Source organism: Molothrus aeneus, chromosome 10, assembly GCF_037042795.1.
Source record: "Molothrus aeneus isolate 106 chromosome 10, BPBGC_Maene_1.0, whole genome shotgun sequence".
NCBI classification, from domain to species: Eukaryota; Metazoa; Chordata; class Aves; order Passeriformes; family Icteridae; genus Molothrus; species Molothrus aeneus.
Window position 1 is genome coordinate 14,246,075 of NC_089655.1, and position 23,595 is coordinate 14,269,669.

A 23,595-nucleotide genomic window follows, 5' to 3' on the forward strand; every position below is an offset into this window, starting at 1 on the left:
TTTAAATAGGGCAGAGATATGAGTGACTGCTCCATTCTCACTTTGTAATGCATTTGCCAGTCAGAGAGCAGATAGCAGTAAAGGCATTGCTTTTTACAACACAAGTTCATTTAAACTGAGGCTCTGCAGTACTTGTTCTGTGGTGAGCTAAAGCAGTACCCAACACCTTTCTCTGAGCAGGAAAAGTGGGTATTCAGACAGGAATAGCTGCATTTGTGAGTTTTCTTCTGTTCATTTTCTGCAAGTTTTAAAGATCATCTTTAAATACTGAAGAAACTAATACTGAATAGATCTGTTTCCTGAGGGTGGAAAAAAAAAGAACAACTTCAGAGATTTGCACCTGTGATCTATTCTCAGTTCTTGCTGTGGGGTCAGGATGTGGGACCAAGGGAACCATGGAAATTTCCTTTTCCTAGGCGACCAACTAGCCAGTACAGCAAAACCCATTTTATTCTGTTAAAATGGAATACAGTGCTTGACATAAATGCTGTGGTGGAATGCTGTATGCAGCCTCTTTCCTACGTTAATTTCCTATTTTATAGGAGAAATTACAAATGTTGGGCTTGCATGACTGGCAGAGTGAGAACTGCTCAAGGCAACATAAACAAATAGCTATGAATAACAGATCTACGAGTAGACAAATGAACACAACTTGCTTGCAGACAAATGAACAAGCAGTACAGCTAAGGCCAAGCTAGTTAGCTAATGTTTTTCTTTGTAATCTGTGCACCTACATTACCCTGCAGGTGGTAATATCCAGAGCTGATGTGTTAGTACATTGATGTGATTGGTGTCCCTTACAGCTTGGCAGTATATGCAGAGACACTCCCCAGATTTTGCTGGCTGTATATTCAGGCTGCTTAAGCACAGAACCTAAGCTTCCCTCTCTCATCTTTGTATAGGATGACTGTGCTAAAACAGATGGAAGAGGGGCAAAAGCTGCCTCCCTTGTAAATGTGTGTGAAAAAACTGCAGGTTCAGGTTTAGGCAGCTGCCTCCTGCTTCTGAGTGATCTGGCTTGCAGTGACCAGGACTAGGCAGGAGGGGAAGGAAGTGTGGAAGGAAGCACTGAACCCCTTTGTTCTCTGTGATTACCTGTAGACCAAGGCCAAGATGTTTAATGATGCCCACTCCAAGGCTCTGGTCAGTTTCTGCCTTGGCAGCCTCTGGCTGCTCCAAAGTCCCCATCTCCTTCGCAGTGCTGTCCCCTGGCCAGTGTGGCAGGCACACTGCAGGGTGCTGCTCTGAGCTGTTACACAGGTGATTTGTTCTGCCTGTTGCTGGTTGCATTTTCAGCAGGGAGTGAAGGTGACCTTAACGTGCACTCAGATTTTTGAGATCTGTAAAGCAGAGCAAGATGTGTGGAAGCAAGTGGGCATTTACAGTGTCAGCTATGGACCTTTACATTTATCAGTGAGCAATTCTAGCACATGGATTTGCTGGGTGCAGAGCACAAAGGCTTCATGATGCAAAGGGGAAAGGCAGTTTAATTTAGTGCTGGGAGAACAACATATCTGGGGGTTTGTGCAGTGCCATAAAGTTTAGAGGGAAGGAATGAAATTTGTCACTCTTAGTCCAAAACTGCAACAGAAAAAATATACTAGGTTTTTAACTTGTTGAAAAGACTTTGAATAAAGCTTTGTGAATAAAAGAACAGGCAAGCTCTTGACTTGCAGAGAAATAAATTTTCTTTCTTTTCAGTTTTTCCAAGTTTTTTTTAAACTAGCACTGTAAAATGTCACAAATGCAACGGACTGGTGAAACCACATGCAGATGTCTTTTTTTTTTTTTTTTTAAACGTCGAGATGATGCAACAGATCATTTCATTGACCTGTCACCTGCAGCACAGGGCACCTGCACTTCTGTGGCAGAGCTGCCACGAGTGCAAAAGCTTGTGACACGGAGGGGAAAGCCCTGCAGAGAACAACGCAGAGCTGTCACATTTCACTGGGAGCAAGCAGTGCCCCGGCTGGAGAAGCCCTTGCCTTTGGAAAGGGTTTGGGCACGGATGGATGCTGTGGCCCGGGCGGCTGTGAGCGTGTCCCTGAGCGCCAGGTGGCACTGCTGCCGCGGGGACACAGGGCGCTGCCGCGGGGACACAGGGCGCTGCCGCGGGGACAGAGCGCTGCCGCGGGGACACAGGGCGCTGCCATGGGGACACAGGGCGCTGCCGCGGGGACAGAGCGCTGCCGCGGGGACACAGGGCGCTGCCATGGGGACACAGGGCGCTGCCGCGGGGACACAGGGCGCTGCCGCGGGGACACAGGGCGCTGCCGCGGGGACACAGGGCCCTGCCATGGGGACACAGGGCGCTGCCGCGGGGACACAGGGCGCTGCCATGGGGACAGAGCGCTGCCGCGGGGACACAGGGCGCTGCCGTGGGGACACGGTGCTGCCGCGGGGACACAGGGCGCTGCCATGGGGACACAGGGCGCTGCCGCGGGGACACAGGGCGCTGCCGCGGGGACACAGGGCGCTGCCGCGGGGACAGGGCGCTGCCGTGGGGACGCTGCCGCCTGCGGAGCGCTGGGGCACCGGCAGTGCCCTGCGCGACCAAACCCCTCCGCCCCTCCTCTCCGAGCGCTGAGCATCCTTCCCCTTTCACCCGTTTCTAGGCCACGCGTATTTTCCAAGTGTGAACCGAAATTACGTATTTCAAATTTCTCTTGAGCAGAGAGCCCCACCCTGGAGCCCGACCAGTTGTCGCTGTTTTGTCGCATGGAGGCGTCTGAGGCTGCAGGTCTGCGAGTGGGAGCTGGTCCGGCCCTCTGCCTCCAAACGCTGGTGTTCAAAGGAGCATCTCGGGCTGCCAGCAGCTGCATTTCCCTCCAGCTGAGCCTGCAGCAAGTCCCAGCCCCTGGTACAATCTCCCGGGGCAGCTTCGGTGCATCCGGGAGCCCCAGCCCCCTGCCCTGCAGGCAGCGGAGAGGTGCCCGGTTCAGCACAAGGAGAGCGCTCCCACTGTGCCTTGTGAGAGGGCTGGTGTGTGCAGAAGTCCTGGTTTATTAATGCAGGCCTTTCAGGTCCTTGTAAAAAAAATTCCTCTGTGTTTATACTCTAAGGTTTGAGCTTTCATTTCTTTTCCTTCCCCCGCTTTTGTCACTCTTTTCCCCCCTTCCCCTTTGTTCTTTCCCCTTTATTTCTTCTCCCCTTCCCTCCATATTTCTTTTCCTTCCTATTTTTTTCTTATTTTTCCATTCCTTTTTCTGCCCTTTTCCTCCTCTTTGTTTCTCCCTTTTTTTCTTCCTTTTATATATTTTCCTTTCCGTCCTTACCTTTCTTTAATGTCTTTTTTTTTTCTTTTTTTTTTTTTCCCCCGTTTTTCCCGCTCCCTGTTCTCCGGACCGGCGAGGCGGGTTCGGTGAGCGCGCGGCTCGGGCACCGCTGGGCGGCGCTGCCGCTCCGCCGCCGCCGGCCCGTGAGGGGAGCGCCTGCCCGGGGCTCGCCTGCGCTGCTCGGGGATCGGGGCCTTGGTGGCGAGCGCTCGCAGGCCTTCAAAATGAAAAGGAAATGCAGAAAGGGAGGCAGAGCGGCGCTGAAGAAAGGCCTAGGTTAAGATAAGAGTCGGTAGCGGTGTCCTTCCCATGTAAATTTAGGGCTGCACACTCAGTCTGGACTGATTTATGTAGGCAGTGAATTTTATCCTAATTTTCTGGACTGATTTATGTAGGCAGTGAATTTTATCCTAATTTGCTTAAATCCCAGTGTGTTTGGTTGAGAACCTCCTGCATCCCTTACAGCACAAAGAGTTCTTGTTCCTGCACAGGGTAACACTGTGCCTCAAGGTGCATGGCCAGCCCCAGGGGGACTGCATTGTAACTTGATGAAAAGAAACTCAAACTTGTTTTTTTTCCTCATTTCATTGGTGATTCTTGTATTGTGTCTCAGTTTCAGCTGCAGTTCTGGTGTGGTCACCTTGCATGGCAGTGCTCTCCCTTTCCAGTTCCCATACTCAGCTGCTGTCCCCCTCTGCTGTGTGTCAGTCTGGGGATCCCTGTGCCCTGGGATTGTTCACCTTCATTAAAGAGGGATTAATTGAGTCCCTTCCAATCTCAGTTGTAAGTACCTCGTCCAAACTATTCCACATGCAAAAATAAGAAAATAGACTTGTTCTAATCCACAGGCCCTTGGAAACAAAACTGGGAAAGCTTTGGCCTAGGTGCAGCAGTGACCAGGGTGCCCTCAAATAAAAATCAATATTGGATTTAAAGGCAAAAGGAGGTATTTTCCCAATTTTAGGACCACCCTCCCCTTGCCCCAAAAATAATTTCCAATTTTTCCATGAGAGACATATTCCAAGATATTTTGTAATTCCCCCACTCCCCCCAAAAGAAGGGAAAGTTTACAACTTTCTGAGGTTTCCTCAAGACTAACCATTCATGTTTAAATAATGTAGGAAAGAAACAAGATTAATTTAAAGTAAAATAAAATAGTTATTTTATATCTGTGACCCCAATGTTGTTTTCCATTTTTAAAAATTCATCGTAGGAAAAGAGGAAACTTGGTGCAATACTGTATTTTACTATTTTTCACTCTTCTCACAGGCATAAAAAAAGCCTGGAAATTATCTGAAATTGCATGCGCTCAGAGCTGTAATCCTATAACCCTGTGAGACACAGTCACTCTAGTCATGCTGCTGTAGTGGATTCTTCACTTATTTACTCAGGATGGAAAAGGATCTGAGTGGGAAACATCTTTGTGAAGCCCTGGTGTTTCCCCTGAGCAGGATGGAGGCTGCAGGACTAATCCCTGTTTTGCACACTGGAAAGGCAGGGCTTCTGTGATGCCTGTGAGTCTCTTACCAGTGAAAATGGCTTTGTTGGTGCAGCCCTGGGGAGGTGTGGGCTTGGCTGGGATTAGTGGGTCCCCACTGCTTGCCTGGTGGCACCTCCATCTCCCCTGTCTCTAGGCTGCTGAGCTCATAGTTCTAGGGACAGAAGGATTGTGGGTTTAAAAAATAAAGTCCTGGTGAAGCAAGGTGGCAACCTTGTCATTTATTGCAGTGCAAATACAGGGATCCTGTTAGTGCGCTGGAAGAGCTGCTGAGGGGGGCAAGAGTGGCTGGGGGGCCAGGGCTGCTCTGCAGCAGCTGTGCCCAGCTCCCTCTGTATGGCCCCACAGAGGGGAGCAAGGGCTGGTGGGGTCTCTGCTCGAGGTGCAGAGAAGTTGAGCTGCAAGCAGAGGGGATGCTGGCAGAGGTGTCAGCTGAAGAGTGTCGGTCCCTTCGAAAGGGGAGCCCTTCCTGACAGCTCCATCTGTGCAAGCATGGGGAAAGCTGGGGCCCCTCCATCAGCACCTCTTGCCTGCGCTGCGTGAAAAATCCCACCCTGAAATCCATCTGCCCCCCAGGGACGTGTGTTTGTGAGCTTTCCCTTGGGGAAGGCTCACAAAAGCATTACCATCACTCTGATTTCGTGGATGGAGGAGCTGGCAGTGTGGGGAGGAGGGCACGCACCTGTGTCACTCCGTGGTCTGGTAGGAGGCAGAGAGAAGTTGGTCAGGCTGGTGCTTTCTCTTGGCATTGAGGGTGATCTGCAGTGTTTGTGTCTCAAATGCTTCAGTGCTGTGCTTGTGAATCAAGCAGAAAGACTGCTTTAAAAGCAGGCAGTCTAGTTTTAGAGCTGGCATAATCATAATTCCTATGCCACTAGGAGCAGGGGGGAGGAGCAGATAAAAATCAGAAAATTAGAATTTTTTTACAATAAAAGCCAAAGTGCTAGAAGCCAAAACTGTCATTGTAATGTGAGCTCTTTTTTGATAGTGTCCTATTACATCGTGTAAGAGGTTGAACACGCGTACAAATATCTTGGTTGGTAATTATCTGATTTGCGATATGTAGCTAATGTGAATTTGTTGTTCTGTACATTATGCAGCAGCAATTCATTTCTGAGCAACATTAACTGGCACTATGGCAGTTCAGTGCAGAAATTACAGGCATAAACATATGTTTCACTTAGGCTGAGTGGTAGCTAAGTCGAGACACCAGCCATCCTGGTCAGGGGAGATGTGGGGTGAAGAGCTGAGGGTACATCTGTTCCTAACTCACCCTGGCAACAGAATCCTCCTCTCCCAGATGATGTTGGGTATCCTCAAATTATCCAGCAAGCAGAAAAGATCTGTGCAGACAGATGTGGGTAGCAGCTGGCCAGGGGACCCCACAAGTGGGAGATGACATCTTCTCTATTCTGGAATGAGTTTGTGGAGAGTGGTGCTGCAGGCTGCACCAATCAATAGCAAAGATCTGCAGGAGTGGCTTTCAAATTAGATAAGCTTTGGAGCTGATGTCTGAATGATGGTAACAATATAAACACTTAACTGAATGCACTCCTGTCACTGCATCCCTAACTACTCTTAGATAAGACCATTTGTATTTTATGGGATCTTATTTGCTTTCACTTTATTTAATGACACCATTAAATGAAAACACTCAATAATTGTTGTTGCTTACTTCAATTCATCAATTAAATGTGCAAGGCTATTAGTATAGATATATTTTAAGATAGGTCAATGAGCAAAGGTTAAATAAAACACCCTACTGAATGTACATCAAATGTCTCCCCATTCTTAGAGTATTAAAAAGAGATTTTTTGAAAGACCGAAAGTATTAGTGCTACAAATCAGAGAAAAGGTCTCTTGGCTCATGTTATTGCAGGCTGTGTCACATAATTTTTTCACAAATGTGTACAAAAAGCCTCCTTGGAACAGAAGGAGCAGAATTAGAGCAGCAATGTGCCCACTGGTCCTGTTGGAAGTGTCTTACTCTTCTGATTGCTAGAAACCATGTCTAATTTCTAGTCTAAATTTATTCTTGGCCAGTTTCTACCCATTTCCTCTTGTGCCAGCATTGTCCTTCAGCTTATCTGTCCTCTGACTGCTGTTATTTATGCCCTGTTTACATTTCTTTCTGCCTGGGCAATGAAGATCTATGAAACATGTGCATTCTGCTTTAGTTTGTAGGCAGTTTCACTTTCTTAATTGCTCTAGTGCCAGGGTTTCAAACAACACAAGGGACCATCCTTTGTTTTAAGAAGAAAGGCTTTCATTGAAGCTGCACAATATTGTGGGCATATTTCCTGTTTGACCAAGGGTTTATGAATTCTGTATAATTTTTTCAATTTTTATTTTCCCCATAAAATTGCAAAGCTAGGTCAAATTTAAGCTGACAGAGTCCATATCAAATGATTAAATAAATAAAAAAGGAAAGACTTTTCAGACCCTACATTATGCCTGGAGTCGAGGAAGAAAAGTGAGAGAATTGAAATAAATGCTGGAGGTATCCATGTGCTAATAATAATAAGGCTGGGAGTAGCATGTATCCTTTTCTAGAACAAATGCCTGGTGTCTACCTCCTTATGTCAATTGTTTTTTGGCAAGATGAACTTTGCAGGAGTCAGTCTGGCATGTTTAACTGGGGAGAGAGGTGGGGCCTGCTGCACAGGGATTTCTTGCACACCCCACACAGAGCATTGGGAGTGTAAGGGGTGGATGGTGGAGCTTATGGGGAGATCCCTGGAGCATGAGTGAGATCTGGAAGTTTGTTTCATTTATGTAGACTTTGATAATCCCAGATCATGTTCTTTTTGGCTCATGACAGCTAAGACTTGCTGATGAATAAGCAAGGACCTCAAAGTTATTGAAGGTAATGAAGTGTCCATGAATTATGCTCTTTCACAAGGACATGTTTGTGTTGCATATGCTCCTTTTACTGCTACTGTCTTCAGGCTTCTTTACCTGCATCTGTAATGAGGAGACAGACACTGCCCTGGTAGCTACGGATCTACACACTTAATTTCCTAAGTGCCCGACTTCATCAGTGCAGACTTAAAAGTAGCTCTGAGTCACTGCCCTGTCAAATCTGTTTTTTCATCTGAGGGCATCTTCTTGCACTCCACATTTTATAGCATTTGAGGTGGGCTGAAGTGGGTGTTACCTCTAATACTAGAAGTATCTGGTTTAGTATCTGAGTTTCTAGAAGTATCTACTGTAATGGACTGAAGAAATAATGCATTTGTTTCTTAACTCTGAGAAGGGAACATGTATAATTGGCATTCTTTAGCAAATAGAAGGGTTCCCAAAGCCAAGCAAATGAGTGACAAAGCTTGCATCAGACTTATGAAATGAGTTAGGGGAGAGAGAGCATCCTTGCAACCAGATTAGAACTACCCTGCCCCTAAGTAAGGATAAGTCAACCCTCCTCCAGGCTGGAATTGCCCAGCATGTTTTGCTTCCCTTCCTTTGTATGGGGAGGTTGCCCAGGAGTACAGAGCCTCTGAAGCTGAAACAGGGCCTCTGGAGGACAGAAACACCAGTGGGGCTTAACTCTGCAGAAGAAGAGCTACCTCAGGAACTAGGCAGTTTCATGAAAATAATTTTGTGCCTCCTTTTCCCTGGTGCAGAAAATCTGAGACTAGGGGAATATTAGGATTTTAGCCTCTGCTCATCCTTCTTTCAAGACTGAAGGATGCTTTTTGGGCAGAAAATCCCAACATGCCTCTGCAGCTCATGGTCATCTCTCCATGGAGTGCTGAGGATCTCTGTTGCCATATTGCTACCTGTACCCAGCACAAAGCCATCTTCTCCTTAATTACTGACAAAAATGTCTCTTCAGAAGCCTCCCAATAATTACTCAAGTACTCACTTAAGTGGCTTTTAATTCAGGCTCCTCACCACCACACGTGTGCATTTTCCAATTGCCAAGCACAGCTAGTCTTATGTATAAGCATCTGCCAAAAAAAAATGCTAATACCCTGCCCCCTGGTTTATACTACCTTGCATGAGCTTCAGTGAGCCCATAGCAGCTCACGAGATGGTCTTTCCAACAGGCTCGAGCAGGAGCATTCAATCATAATGAAAGATGAAAGCTCTTGTTGTGAGTTATCCTGCATCTGACAACACTTGGCAGTTCTACAGCATCTCTTGTTGGACTGCTGCTGGCTCTTTTGCCAGCTCCTCTCTTTACTGGAAGCTGCCCCTTTCCCCTGCTCTGGGGCAGGAGTGCCTAGGGGCTCCTGTAAAAGCTCTGGGGGAAGCTGGCAAGGATGAGCCATAGGCAATGTGCTGGGTGCCACAGCTGGCAACTGACACTGCCCATAGGGTGGTGGGAGGGCAGCATTTCCAACTTTGCAGCCTTCTTTGTGGGAATAGAAAGGGAAGCTCAGGGGATCCTGTCCTTTTGTCCTGTAGGACCCAGCAGCATTCAACAGGGAATGCTTTAGATCATGACTATATGGGTAAGCAGGGTCTGTTGCCTGTTTCTCCATGACTCACAGAAGGCATTGCTCTCTCTGCTTAATTCCACTGTTTTACTGGGGTAGTCTCCAGACACCAGGTCCAATAGTGACCTGTTTGTAGCAGGCTCCAGCAGCCTTTTAGCAGAATATTTTTTTCCTGTTTGTGATGGAGACCAAAGGGACACTAACTCTGTCCCTGAAGTGAGAAAAAGATTGTGCATGTGAAGGGGGAGGGCAGGCAAGCATGGCCAGAGAGGAGGATCAGAATTCCTTGTACAGGAATTCCTTGTCCAAGATAGAAGCTGTAGAAGCATCATGAGTAAAGGATGCAAGGAAAAGGGGTTGCCCTTGTCCAAAAACTGTTCTTGCAAAGCCCTAGAAGAGCCATAGAAAGTGGTCAGAACAGCTATTGCATCTTCTGCTGTAGGCACTTCAGGAGTTCAGCAGTCTGAGAGCAGAAAAGGCAGGAACTGTAATTCGTGTCAGGGAGACACATATGAGTGGTACAGGCTGGGAGGCTGTGATGGATGCATCAAGAAGGAGTAGCCAAACAATCAGCAGAGGTGCTTTTTCCATTGAAAAACACTGTGCAAGGGGGAAAGGAAATAGTCATTTCAGAAGAGTGTGTTGTGCAGGGGTTTCAGTGCCAAGTTTCATGCCACTCCTCTGCCTACTGCAAAAGCAGAGACTTGGTCTGAACAGTGGTGAGACCACCACTTCTACCACATCAGTGTGCTTTCCTCTCTTCTGGCATTTCATAGTGAGCTCCAAAAGGTCTCATTTTCATTTCACGTGGGGAAGAAACACAACTGTGAATGCAAGATTTTCTGCAGGGTAGATTTCTGTTCATCTTAGCTCTAATACTGACTGGTGCTGAGTGTCAGAAGCCAGGCAGAAGGGACCAGTTGTGATTATGAGTCTGGTCTCCACCATGACTCAAATCAGGACTGCACCAAGCAAGCCCAGTAAGTCCTGTGTGGCAGGCATAATCAATAGGGCAAGAAACTTGTAGCTAAGTGGGATTTGGACTGGATGTTAGAAGTAGCCTTTCTCAGCTGATGGTCGTAGAGAGCCACATTCCTAAGGGAGCTGTGGGACTTACAGTGCTGCAGGTGCTTGATTGGAGATCCGACCATCAGACAAGCCTTGTCAGTGATGATGAAGGTACTGCTGGCTCAGTACATGGGTGACTTCTCCAGGGTCCTTTGTACCCTGTGCCCTGTGATATCAGCTCATCTATTTTTGAAAGAGGTTGGCTCTTAGGGTGAAATGATAGCAAATCCATCCCAACTCTTGCCATGTTGTTCTCTTGATGGATTACCTTTGATATTAACAATAAACATGAGCCTTGCCTTGACTTACTGCCTCCAGATTTCACTCCGACTTTGCTGGATTGAGACAGTCCCTCCTTTCAAAAATGTTCTTACTGAGAGGTGAGAGATTTATCAGTCAGGGCTAAGTTTTCTCTGTCATTTACTTGGATATCGAGGCTCTCAACCATTTGTCTTTTGTGGCCAGATTTTCAGCAACACCAAACTATTAGTGGCCACAGTATTAACAGGCTGAATACAGGCGAGTACCAAGAGCATTTTCAAGAGTGGCCCCAAGTGAATCCCTGTAGATGTGCTATTACTGCAACCAAGAGACCAAACTGCTCATGTCCTTTACTATATCCTTATTCTTTATAGTCCTCAGACCATCTTTTTTCTGCCACTTCTGAAGCATGGTAACCAGACTTCGTGACTTGTGATACTGGTGTTTGCTGCACTGGTACAAATGTGTTTGTACAAATTTGGTAAAATGAGCATTGCTTATTTTTCTCCCTATTGCTCCATCTGTGTATGCATGAGCTTGGGTTCTCCTAGCTGCAGTTCTGTGCAGAAAGCTCCTCTTAGCTGTATCTCTCTCATGGTTCCCAATTCCCAGAGTCACTGCTTTCTGAGGAAAAAAATTGCCCAGTCTTGAAGTAATACAGACTGCACAATTTATCCCCAGAGATTTGATCTGTCTGTGTTAAAAGGAAACTTACTTCTATGAACTCAGCTTCCATGTCAGTTCAGTTTATTCTCTTCACCAGACTTACTGCGATCATTAATTACTACTGCATTAGGCTTTGTATCCTTGGCAAACTTAGATTTCCTTCCAGACCACTGATATCTTTATTGGTGTCTGGATTGCAGCAGCTCTCAGAGTCCAGGGAAAGAGGACATGGAATTTCATTTTGCTGGAGAGATAGAGGAGTTGATTTATTGCTGGAGAGGGAAATAAATTACAATGCAAATAGCAAGAGGTGTGCTTGTAAGCCAGGGGTTTGTGGGGGAAGCAATGCATTCACCCAGATCCTTTTTACCCAGCACTTTAGGTCATCAGGGGATGAGGGAGTCTTCAGACCTTGTCCTAGCTGCATGACAACTGTAATCTCACAATTACTTTTAGTGTTGAATATGCTCTTGCAGTATGCAGGAGAAATAAGCAGGTTTTGTTAAGTGAGATGCAATCTGAATGCATGTAACTTCAGAGGCATCCTTAGGGCAGGATTAATGTCCCAGCACTCCTGGACTGCAGAGCTGGATGGCAGTGGGAGTACCAGGTCTTGCCAGAGCTGCTGCTTTTCTTTTGAGCTCTCCAGACTGGAATGCTTTGCTGAGTGGCAGAGCAGTGGGCTGCCCCAGTGAAGCATTGCTGACCTGACCCAGCAGGATTTGAGATTTGACCTAGCTCAGGCTGCAAATCCTGGCCTTGTGGATTTGGAGGCTGGATGAAGGGACGAGCAAAGTTTGGGTTTAGGGAACTTTCCATGGCTTCTTTAGGTCTGTCAGAATCCATTATGTGCAGATAGAGAGATTTACAGGTCTGGAGGAAGTTTGATATTTCTCTTGGGAGCTTCTGGCCCTTCCTCCCCCTCTTGACCTATGCCAGTGCTACAAAGGTGCAATAAGGAGGTGGATCTTCAGTCTCCAAGCCTTGACCTGCTGTGGAGCAGATGGTCCCACAGCCCTGCTGGAGGGGCACAATAGGGGTTTCACTCTCCCTCCCTCCTTTTTTATCATTCTCAATCACATAATCGGGTTGGTTTGCCTCAGCCAAGATCTAATCAGGAAGGATCTCTTTGACTTTCAGCAAAGTCAGCTTGATGGAAACTTTAAATTTAAAGGCTTTTCCTGACACACTTGAAAATGGTTTTGGTTGAAATTGGTGTCTGGCTGCATGGTTACAACATGAGGAGTTTTCCTTCCTCTCAGGGAGAGGGAGAAGTTTGGGCAGCCTCTCAGGCCTCCTGAACCCAGGGGCTTGGAGGCCCTGAGCCTGGAGCTGCACTGTGGGGTTTCACTCCCCTCTCTACCCAGACCACACCTTCATGCAGGTGACATGTAAATCCAGTCACAACCATGTTCAGTGTCCATGGGACCTGGGCATCTCTGACATAATTGAAACTGTAGGCCAAAATGGGCTACAGGTTGTCATCAAATAGGATGTACAAAGAACAGTGGGGATGGCTGACCTCTCCTAGGGAGAAGAGTGGGAACTGTCTGTTCCTAAAAGCGCTGCTATCCTGAGGTATGGCGACTGAATCTCTGCTCTAGACAGAGGAGCATGATGTGTGTGTATTCAGCCTCAGGCTCAGTGGTGGCTATTCCACCTATTTCAGGTCAAGCTTTTGCTCTGCATTGAAAGCACAAGGGATGTGGTCTTTTTCTAACACACTGTGAAAGCAGATGCAAGACCTGGAGTGAAATGTCAGGTCCACGCTTTACTTTCTTCTTCAAGGTTCCAGTGGCTTAAGGCTATTTGACAGGTAGGCATAGGTGAAAAATCCCTAAGGAAGTGAATGGAGGGAGTTGCTGGGTGTTGGGAGAACCCCAGTGAGGAAGAGGAGGTAGAGGGATGAAGAAAGGAAGAGAGGCAGCTGTCTGTCCTGTCTTTTAAATTCTCTAGTACAGGCAAGAATACTTGAGTTTTCTTTCCAGATGTGTAGGTGGGTGTTTCTAAGCCTAGAGCAGCTGGTTGTCTGTGTGCCACTGGCTCAGCAAGGGTGGGCTCTTGGCTCTGCCTTGCACAAGGTGACCTGCAAGCAGAATGTCCATCCTTTCATTACTCCTTGATGGGAGATCCTTCAGCAAGGCCTCGGTCCTGCACTGCCCTTATGACTGAAGTGCTGTGTGGGAGTGTCACTGGGCAGGTGTTTGCAGGCCCTTTTTCTTGGACTCCTGCCACTCAGGAAGCCACAAAATGAAGTGTATCACTGCAAGGACAGCAGCTTTTCATGTCCTGATCCCATTGGGGAAGGTAATGACAGAATGATTGATGAACAGGGCTGTTGGGCTGAGGTGATGAAAACAGATTTGTGATGAACCCACCTTGAACAAGCCCCAGGTCTGGCTATGGCATGTGGGACAGGCACTGACCTGTCTGCAGGGAGGTCTCTATATGTGGGAACAGTTTGAGATGCTCCCTGCTACTGCTCCTTTTCAGGCTTCATTTCAGGGAAATGATCCCAGCAGGTGTTTCCAGAACCCTGGAGACAAAAGTCTATTCATCCATACAGGAAGCTTCTTAAAGAAAAATGCTTCACAACACTTTCATTTCTAGACAGCCTGAGTTCCCTTCAGTGAGGTGAAGCTTTCTTGTGTTGCCCTGCCTGCATCTCATATAGGCAACCAGTCAACAAGGAGAAATAAAAGCTTCTGCTAAGTAGAAAACCTTCTCTTAAAAAGGGGGAAAAAAAGTGAATTTATAAAATCCTAGTAGAATTATTTATTTTTCTGGCTGCAGTTTGTTTTGTTGTACTGGTACTGTTTGTGGCCTGCCTTTTGCAGTAGTGGTTTCATTCTGCAGTGTGCCAGCTGTGTACCTGCCCTCACTTTAACACCTAGACAGGCCCAACTTCTCCCCAGGCTGGAGCTGGATTGAAAGACAACAGCTAAACTAATAAATACTTCTTGTGATGAGTTGCAAATTTTGTTTAATTGAATCTTTGAAGGCAAAAAAGGGAGTGAAGGGCCCATTAAATGAATTATTTCAATATAGCAATCAGGTGATGCAGGCTTTTTTGTGTTTATTAAAAGGCCAAGTCAGCTCTAAGCTCAGCTGTGCGAGAACAGCCCAGAAAGCTGGCCAGTTCTTGTACTCTGCTGCTGTTCAAGGGCCAGATCTCTCTCCCTGAATAGCATATTTAAAGTGGCCATGTGAATTCTTATTAGGCATCCAAACATAGATACAAACTCATGCATTGTAAACAGAATTACCCTGCACAGAAACCGAGCAAAATGAAGTAAGGTCTTGTCTTTTCTTTATCAGGTTACCCAGGCATGGTTTTTTTTTCAAAAGTCCGCCCACGCAGAGAGACTGGGGAATGCCAAAGCTGCATGAATTTTAATTATGCTAGATATGCAACAAGGGGCTACCTTGTAAAGAATAAAGTTAATAAAACATGGATATGGGCTTAATTCTGCTTAATAAGCAGCCCTGGCAATGCACATTTTAGATGTAATTTACACAGCGTGGAAATTTGGTACAATTCTTAAGAGGTGTCTGCATGCAGACTTTCAAACTCAACAGTGCCTTCCTATTGGAAGAGATTTGTTGCTATGCTGCTGTAAAATGGTGAATTAGGCCATTCATAATTATTGGCCAGAGATGGGAGTCTTTCTTTTTTCCCCATTCAACTACAGCAACGTGCACACACATTTTAAAGTGGTATTAAATGTAAATCTCTTCCTTAATTTTCATGTATGCATTTTCAGTAGCTCTGCAGATAAAATAGCAGAAAAACCCCTGCATACGTTTGTATCTGTAGTTAGCTCTATATGTACAGAATTAGTAAAACAGAGATATGCCTAATGACTGAATCAGAACACAGCCCATGGCTTTTGAAGGCTCTATGAAAAATAAACAGGATATTCTGTTAGCAACCCTGCGGGAATTATTGCACTTCACTAAGGAAAGATGCCAATAACCTCCGTTTTGACCTAGATAGATCATTCTGTTTAGGAAGGTAAGGGAATGCAATTCTAGATCTCTTCTCTGCTCAAGTCACCAGAGCCCTGAAATTCAGCCAGGCATTCATTTTAAACCTCAGGACTAAGGACAGAAGAGTTTATTTATCAAGAGAGTGAAACCTCAAAAATGGTAGTGTCTTGAAATATTGATATTGGTCATGCAGAGGCTCCTGTATGTTTGGGGTGGGGATATTTAGTGAGCACAGTGAGTCTGACCCTCTGCCCGTTCCTCTGTGCCAGATGGGGTCTTGCTCCACAAACTGCAGGAGGAGCTCTGGCATATCTCTCCAATGTCGTCAAAACAGTCTGTCTTGGTTATTTTATGATTTGGTGCCACTCTTGCATTCTGTTTTTCATAGGGTGCACTGTGCAGCTTTGCAGAGTGGTACTGAAGTGAGGAGGAAGCCCAGGGAGAAGGGGCATGCCAGAAAAATTGCCATAATAGCTATATAATATAGATATTATTTTATATAAAAATATGTTTTAAAATTATGTTCCTTAAGGAAAAATGCCATATTGGCCCAGTTTGCTCAAACAATTCAGCTTCCATTGGTAGTAATGAGGAAGGCAGCCTGTGAATCTCACAGGGGCTGGTTGATTTGGAACAGTGTAGGCTGCACAACCCTCAAAGAGGAGTAGCTGATACAGATGAAAATGGAAGATGTTTTGAACCCTGTTTACCCAAATGGAAGTTGAAGGAGAGAACTTTTACTGTTAGAGATGAAAGCAACATGGAGGCTTTTCTGTTTCACCTGGCAGCCCACCAAAAGTAATGTTTCACTGGTGAGAATGACAGTGCAGGAGCATGATGAGACTGGCCTTCCATTCTCCAGCTCAAGACCACTCTGGGCTTCCTTGGTGTTTATAAAAGCTTGGGCTCTTCAGAAAGTTTTGTGAAGCTGGGGTGTGATTTGACCCGTGCAGATGTACATGTCAGGAATGTCACCAGGAGCTCATGGCACTGTGCCCGTGTTCAGAACCAAACCCTGTGGACTCCTTGGCCATCTGTAGATAAAGGCAGACCTGCATGTTGGCAAATGCAACACTACATTCAGTTTCACAAGCTTTGGCTTAATTTTATTCAGTCACTGCAGAAGCAGGAAAGACCTGGGAGAAGCCTTTCTTCCTAAGAGTTGCAGCAACTCTCTTTTCAGATCCACAAATCATCAGGAAAAAAAAATACTGTGACCGACTTTATCACTGATTACAATCATTTTTAAGTGCAGAGCTGCTGCTCTGAGTTTACAGCTACACAACAAAACAAATTAGTTGCACGTCAAAATAACTGGAACTTATCTAATGTGGGGGGGATAAACTGGCATTTTTTCACCAAACTTGAAGACTACAGGCAAAAAAAGTATCTTTATATATAGATGGAAAATCTGTTTCTTGAGAAGATATGAAGATATGCTCATACCCTTTGAAGATGAAGCTTTGGATAATTCACTGGCATTTCAGACAGTGATTCTCTGATTGCAAACAGCTTTCTTTAGGCCATGCCTGTACCTTGTACTGCAATAATTCTTTGATGTCAAGTGAAATAATCCGATAGAGAAAATTAAAATCTGAAGCATTTTAGCTACAGGAAAGGGAAGAAAAATCTTTATTGATTGGGATGGTGAAATCTGCTCAAAAAAAGTTGGCAGTAGTTAAAAAGAGATCAACAGCCTGGAGAACCTGATTCCACCTTGTTTTGGTATGCATAGAGACTAAGAGTAAAAATCAGGAAGTAATGCCAGAATTTAATCATTATGGACATAGTGGGTGGTTGTTTCAGTTTTTTTTTCAGTTTTTTTTTTTCCTCCCTATACATTATAATAATTTAGAGCTGAAGTCTAGAGGTGAAGAATTCAGAAAATTTTTAGAACTTAGAAGTGAAGTAGTTAAAAAGATTATTTTGCTAAATCTGGTAATTCCTAGGGTGTGTTACCAACTGGTCTAAAATGCTCTTGTCAGCTGCAAACATGCATCACCCCTACACCTTCAGGATTGGCTTAATCCCGTCCTGCCATTGTTACTCGCAAAGTGTAGCAGTGTCCTCCCTTCCCAGCCGAGATCCCCTCTCCCTCCACCCCGACGCCTGTGCGCTCCCCTAGGGGTCTTGCTCGTCACCTAACTAACCTGGCAGCTACCATCGCTACCTGTTACTTGAACCTGAAATCCGGAGAGCACCGTCCTTGTGCAGCAGCAGTTACTTCTCTGGATAACCAGAGATGTATCTCCACCTTCAGTTTTTTTCGGTGCGGTTTTGTGGCTGGAGAAGTGCGGGAGCCAGCCCAACACCTGCTGATGGCGGTGTGTGGTGGGACCGCTGTGGTCGGGGGCAGCCCAGCATTGCCCACCGCCCGCTCCCCGGCCGAGGAACCGGGCCCCGGCAGGGCAGCCCTCGGATGCCGGGGTTGTCCCTTCTCTCTGCTTCCACGGAGAGGCAGGAAAAGCCACGGACACGCTCGGCTGCCGAGGCTGGGTGCTCGGGCGTCGACAGCAGTGGCCAGGGAGGCAGCCGGGTGGCTGCACGAGTGGCAGGCGGCTCCGCCGGGGGGCTGCGGTCCCGGGGAAGCCCGGCTGCCGGCGGGGGCGGCGGGTCTGCCCGGGCGGAGGGGCAGAGCCGCCGCGGAGCTGCAATTGCCTCGCTTTGCCTGCGCGATATTTCTCATCCAAACCTCGATCACGTAGGATTGCGTAGAAGAGGCCGAGCGGGAGCAGCTGCAATTCTCTCTGAGCCCGAAGCCCGGAGCCCGGCTCCTGCCCGGCCGCCGCGGGGCTGCGGGGCTCCCCGCCGCCTTGGCAACAGCCCTGCGCAGCGTGGGCGTCCGGGGGGGCTTCCCCGGCCCCTCCCTCCCCTCTCCTCCCCCCTCCTCTCCTCGCCTCCCCCCTCCCGGCTCGGGCAGGAGGATGCAGGCGGGAAGCGGGCGCGGCTCGGCTCCTCCTCGCCCCGCCGCCGTCGGGCGGCACCGCGGAGCATCCTGAGCCCCGCACGGAGCAGCAGTGGCAGCCGCACCCCCCCGCCCTTCTCCTCCTCCACCTCCTCCCCGCCTTTCATCGCTCCTCCCGCCGCCGTCCCCGCCGCGGCAGCCGGGCCCGGGGCCGCCCCGGTGCCGAGTGCTCGGCGGCCGCCCGGTCGGCCGGACGATGTGGGTTGCTGCCGTCGGGGAGAGCCGGTGCCGGGGCAGAGGCGGCGAGCAGGGCAGGAGAAGCTGCGCCAGCCATGGCGCTGTGAGCCCGGGGCGCCGAGCTGCGGCGATGTGAGCCCGCACTCGCGGCCGGGCGCTTCTTTTTTTTTTTTTTTTTTTTTTTTTTTTTTTTTTTTTTTAAAGAATTTAATTTTTTCGGCTTCTTTTTAATTTGTTTGTTGGCCTGCTGCTTTTTCCCGTGGCTGCTTTTTCCTTCCCCTCCCGCCCTCTCTGAGAACAGAGTGGGTAGGGGGGGAGAGGAGAAAGAGGAGGAGTGCGAACAGAAATGCAGCGCGGCTCTCCCTGAGCCCGGCCGCGGAGCCGCGTCCATGTGCGCGCCCTGCCGCGCAGCGCCTCGGAGCCACCGCGCCGGGGCCGGGGCTGCCCGCGGCCCGAGGGGTCTCTGACTCATCCCACAGCCCCTCGCCGGAGGGCGGCCGGAGGGAGGAAGCGCCGCCGCTTGCGCCCGGGCGGAGCGGAGCGGCACCGCGCCGCAGGGACCCGCGGATCCTCCGCGTCCCCCTATCCTTTGGACACAGCGGACACCTTCGCCAGCGGGGCGGCCGCTCCCGGATCTACGCGGCGCAACCAGCCCGGCCGGGGGTCTCGCCGACGGCCGCCCGCGCCGGGATTTGCGCTCCCCGGGGACAGACCCATGGGCGGCGGGGTCCGGCGTCCAGCCATGGTTGTTAGCCCGGGCGCCCTGCTCCGCCTGGCCGGCTGAGCCCTCCCCGGCGCCGGGACTCGGGGCTGCAGCGCGTTCAGCGGGTCGTTCCCGTCCCCGGTCCCCGCGGGGCGCGGCGGCGGCTCGGCCCCAGCGCGCCCGGGCGGCGCACCCCGGAGCGGAGCGGCGCGGGGGGCCCATGAGCGGCGATGGCAGCGGCTATCGCCAGCTCGCTGATCCGGCAGAAGCGGCAAGCGAGGGAGTCCAACAGCGACCGGGTGTCCGCCTCCAAGCGCCGCTCCAGCCCCAGCAAGGACGGGCGCTCCCTATGCGAGAGGCATGTCCTGGGGGTCTTCAGCAAAGTGCGCTTCTGCAGCGGCAGGAAAAGGCCGGTGAGGAGGAGACCGGGTGAGTACGGCGGGCCGGGGCCGTGGGAACCGCTTCGCGGGGATGGCTGCCCCGGGGCGCTCCCGGCACCGCCGGCTGCCGCCTGGGGACGAGGCTTGCTCCGAGCTGAACTTTGGCCTGGGTCCTGGCAGATCTCCTCCCCTGGTCTGATGGAATGGGTGGGCAGTGACCTGCTGCCAGCGTCCCTTCAAGGCTGTCCGAAGCGTGAGCACAGAGGGTCCTCTGAAAAGAGTGGCCCAGCGGTTTCATCTGTCGAAGCTTCACCCAGAGTTGTATTTTTCCACTTCCTCGTAGATAAGTTTTTTAAATAGTCTCTCATTTTGTGCATGGAGACAAGGAAATCGATAAACTGAGGATCAGTTAAAATTGTCGCCATTTGATTACTAAATCCATCAAGTGCTACTTCAAGAGCTGAGTTGTACAGGGAATTTCATCAGCTTAGAAAGCTTTCTTGATGGCAGCTGCACGACAGTTACCCCTGATACTGAGTTTGTGAGGACCTAGAAATGCTCTTTAGGGTAGTCCTTTTTGTCTTTTTTCTTTTTATACTTTTATCCTTGTGTGTGCTCAGTCTTGGTTCCTTGTGAAGAACTTCACCCTAGTGTACACCCTAGTGCTCACATTCTCCCACGATGAAGTCCCACCACCCACAGTTTTAGTTCTGAGCATTGCTTTGGGTTCTCAGCTGTCCTTGGTAGGCGTGAGAACTCAGCACCTGACAAGAATAGGCCCTCCATAATTTCTGAGTGGAATTATGTCTTGCTTTATTATTTTACTGCTGTAAGTCACCATAAAGGTAAGAAAACAGAAATTGGTTTGAGAAGCTGTGGTGAAGATGTAATTTTCTCAGATGTTCTTCAGTATAATGATTAAAAAAGGGGGATACTCATTCACTTAGCCATTCAGGATGTACCATTAACCTGTGTAATCCTCCTATGTTTTCCATAAACATTCGTATTATGTTTATTTATCAGTCTTTTCATGAAGCCCCTTCTCTACAGCTGAGGTCTGTTGGTAATGACTCTCCACCATGGTTTTGGAGGTAGCTAAGGCTGTTGTTATTGTCTATAGACTGATGTACATGACCTGGACTCATCTGAGCAAGAAAGGAAATGGGACAAAGCCTCTCACCATAGAAGGCCACTTCTGTCAGCACTGTTGTCAAACAAAGGGGAAAGAATATTTACTCTGGATTGCTGTCAGTGCTCCAGATTCACAGGCTGTGAGGCAGGGACCATACTTAGTTACAGGAATGTTTGAAGACTGAATGCATGGGTTAGGCTGTGCAAACCCATTTCTTTAATGGTCTGCTTTAAAGCAGGTATCACAAGAGGCTGTAAAATACATAAAATGTAGCATAACTTGAAATATTCAAAGGGGAAAAGTTGCCTATCATTTTTTTCCTACTCAAGTTATGAGGAGTGATGGCTTGCTGGACTATCCTATATATTAGTTAATCTGGGAGCCAAGACCAGAACACAGCTCTTGCCCAAAAAATGTTGGCATTTTATCTCGGGAATCACTCTTTGCAGGATCAAGAATGGGAACTGGGAGTCTTACTGATGTCATTTTTTATATTCCTCTTTTCTCTCCATCTTAATCTGCTATTAAGTGCAGTCTCCTAAGGATTGAAAGGGCTGGGAAGTGTAGATCTGTTAGCTAGATTTCAAGATGCTTTGTCTCATGAAAGTTTTAGTGACTTCCAGCAGGATGTGGTTGGGAAGGCTTTTTATTGGTCCTACCCCAGTGCTCCCAGCTACACAGGTCCAGTTCTGCTTCCTTGGACTCAGTAAATGCCTGTGAATAATCAATGAATTTTAAGAGTTCCCTCAACTTTCATGGCCTTTCATGCTGAGGAACATTTTTGATAACTTACAGGCAAGAGTGATTTTAGGGAATCTTTTTATTGACTTAGAAGGAGGATCAGTGCTACTCAGTGTTGTAAAAATAGAGCTGCTCAATCTTCAGAGCTGTCAGTCAATCGCTTGTAACCAGTACTGTATTCATCTTATAAAATCAAACAACCAGAGGAATTAAGTTGCTATGAAAAAAAAATCTTAAGTGTGGTTTCCTAGGCTATGGACTGGGTCTTCTTTAGTTCCCTGCATCCATCTTTTAACTAGGGATTTATTTCACTGATACGTTGTATTCCTGGTCTTGGGCGCTCAGGAGGCAGCATGTTACAGAGAGTCTGCTGCTGGCATTGTTTATTCAGGGGAGTGTATTGTGCCCAGATAACTTGCTCATTTCAGAATCCAGTTTCTGCACAGAAAATGACATGCAAATGAATTGAAAGTGGTTTAAAGAAATGTGCATACATTGTGCAGTGACCCACAACCCCAGTGATTATACGTACTTAATGATATGCTGGTTCAGTAGTTTGCAAGTCACTGAAGGGAATGAGAGAAACACCCCTGTTCAAGAGGTACAGTTGTATTTGGAGATGATACATCTAGTTGAGTGCTAGGGGATCTCTCCTTATCTTTTTAAACATGACCTTGTCGTATGACTGTGGGGAGTAACTGTCAAAATACTTCAAATTTACAGAGTGGTTTTCATCTATAGCACTCAACAAGCTCTACCAAATGGAGAGGATTCTTCCCATGTTACAGAAGGTGAGACCAACTCCAGCTATGGAGCAGTTACCTGACACAAAAACCTAATTCCCAATGCTGGAACCAGCAAGCCACACTTTGGGCCCTGCTGCCACTGAGCTCAGAATGCAGCACTGGTGGAGCTGCAGCTTGCACATTACACAGATACAACTCTGGTGGAGATTCATGTTCCCTTTGCTCCTTTCTTCTGTAAAGTAACTGTGTGAGCTTACATTGATTAAGTAAGCTGTTTAATACATGTTTTAATATGCAAACAGTGCTGTAACTAAAATATTCAGTAAAGGCGTGGGTGAGTAGAGTTACTTGGCACTGGTTGGCACCTTGTGCTCCACTTTGCAGCCTGTGTGAAGTGAGAGTGACATACTCCTGCTCTTGTATGGGAAGGGAGAATTTGCACCCTGGAGCAGTTGAGTCTCGCATACTGGGCATGAGTAGTCAGAGGTTTTGGCAGGCTATGGGGAACCAGATCCATGCAGGGATATCTTGTATAATCAAAGCTATCTGCTCCTGGGGAAAACAGACTGCAGAAACATCTCATTTGTTGGTTGCAATAGGGACTGTGTTGTAAAATGAGAACTAATTTTGTCTGTCTTTTCAATGGGCAAAAGCAGCTGTCTCACGTGCACACTGTGTTCTTTTAGAGCTCTTGGATGTGTTTTGCTCCAAGATGACTTACTAGTTTAAGATAGGCCAAATAAGGACACTGAGTGCTGTGGACTAAACTGAATATTTGGACACATGGGCTTAATCCCATTATTGTGAGTTAATACAGGTCATTTGCTGCAATTGTGCATCTATAAATTATATATTTTGCTCTGAACCATAGTGACTTGATAGAGGATTCAAAAGAAATTATTGTATGGCATGGCTTGTCAGTGCAGGTTCAAGAGGTGGATTCTTCCTCAGGGACTGATGAATCCAAGAGTTGAGTGCAGGAGATGAGACAAGGAGCTCTCTCCATATGACTTCCCTGCCAACAAGGAGTTGAACCTTGAAGTACTTTCATCCCTTTGTGTCTGAATTAAAGCATCCAAGTGTGTCCCTCCTTCAGCTGTTTTATAGCAGTCTGAAAAGCCTGGGCTGGTGGGTTCAGCTTGTTTGTGAAAGCTGTCACTGTTGCTTCACCAGCCATCTTCTCAGGCAGAGCTCACCCCAGAGAGCTGGGGTAGAGGGGGCCCTCCATCATGCCATGGCCACTGAACAGCAAAGCTGAGCAGTTTGACAACCTTGCATGAAGGGAAACAGGCTAGAGCATCAGGCACAATATCTGAGGGGGTTGCTAGAAATTTTATCCAGGTGAAACCCACTGAAGGAGTGTTATTACTTGGGGAAATCATGTTTGAATTGAGGCAGCTTTGGGTCAGGCAATGCCAGGCACTGTGTAGCATTGTCTCAGTCCCCTCAGATGTTGCTTTTATAGGTGAGTTACCAGCTCAGAATGCAGAGCTCATTCTCAAACAGGTTTTTCACCTCAGGGAAAAAAAAAAAGTGTTTTTTTAATTCCCT

At 47.7% G+C, this 23,595-nt stretch overlaps 1 protein-coding gene across 3 annotated transcripts in view; it reads left to right on the forward strand.

The window, feature by feature from the left end:
• The window catches only part of FGF12 (fibroblast growth factor 12), a 219,299-nt gene that overhangs the window by 101,560 nt on the left and 94,144 nt on the right, over positions 1 to 23,595 (forward strand). The window contains exon 1 of one of the 3 annotated variants that reach the window (XM_066557062.1): positions 18,601 to 19,474. The exons of the other annotated variants lie outside the window; for them this stretch is intronic. Within the exon in view, the coding sequence (XP_066413159.1) occupies positions 19,276 to 19,474 (199 nt within the window). The 5' untranslated portion in view covers positions 18,601 to 19,275. Of the gene's footprint in view, positions 1 to 18,600; positions 19,475 to 23,595 lie in introns of those variants that run through there. 3 annotated transcript variants of the gene reach the window in all.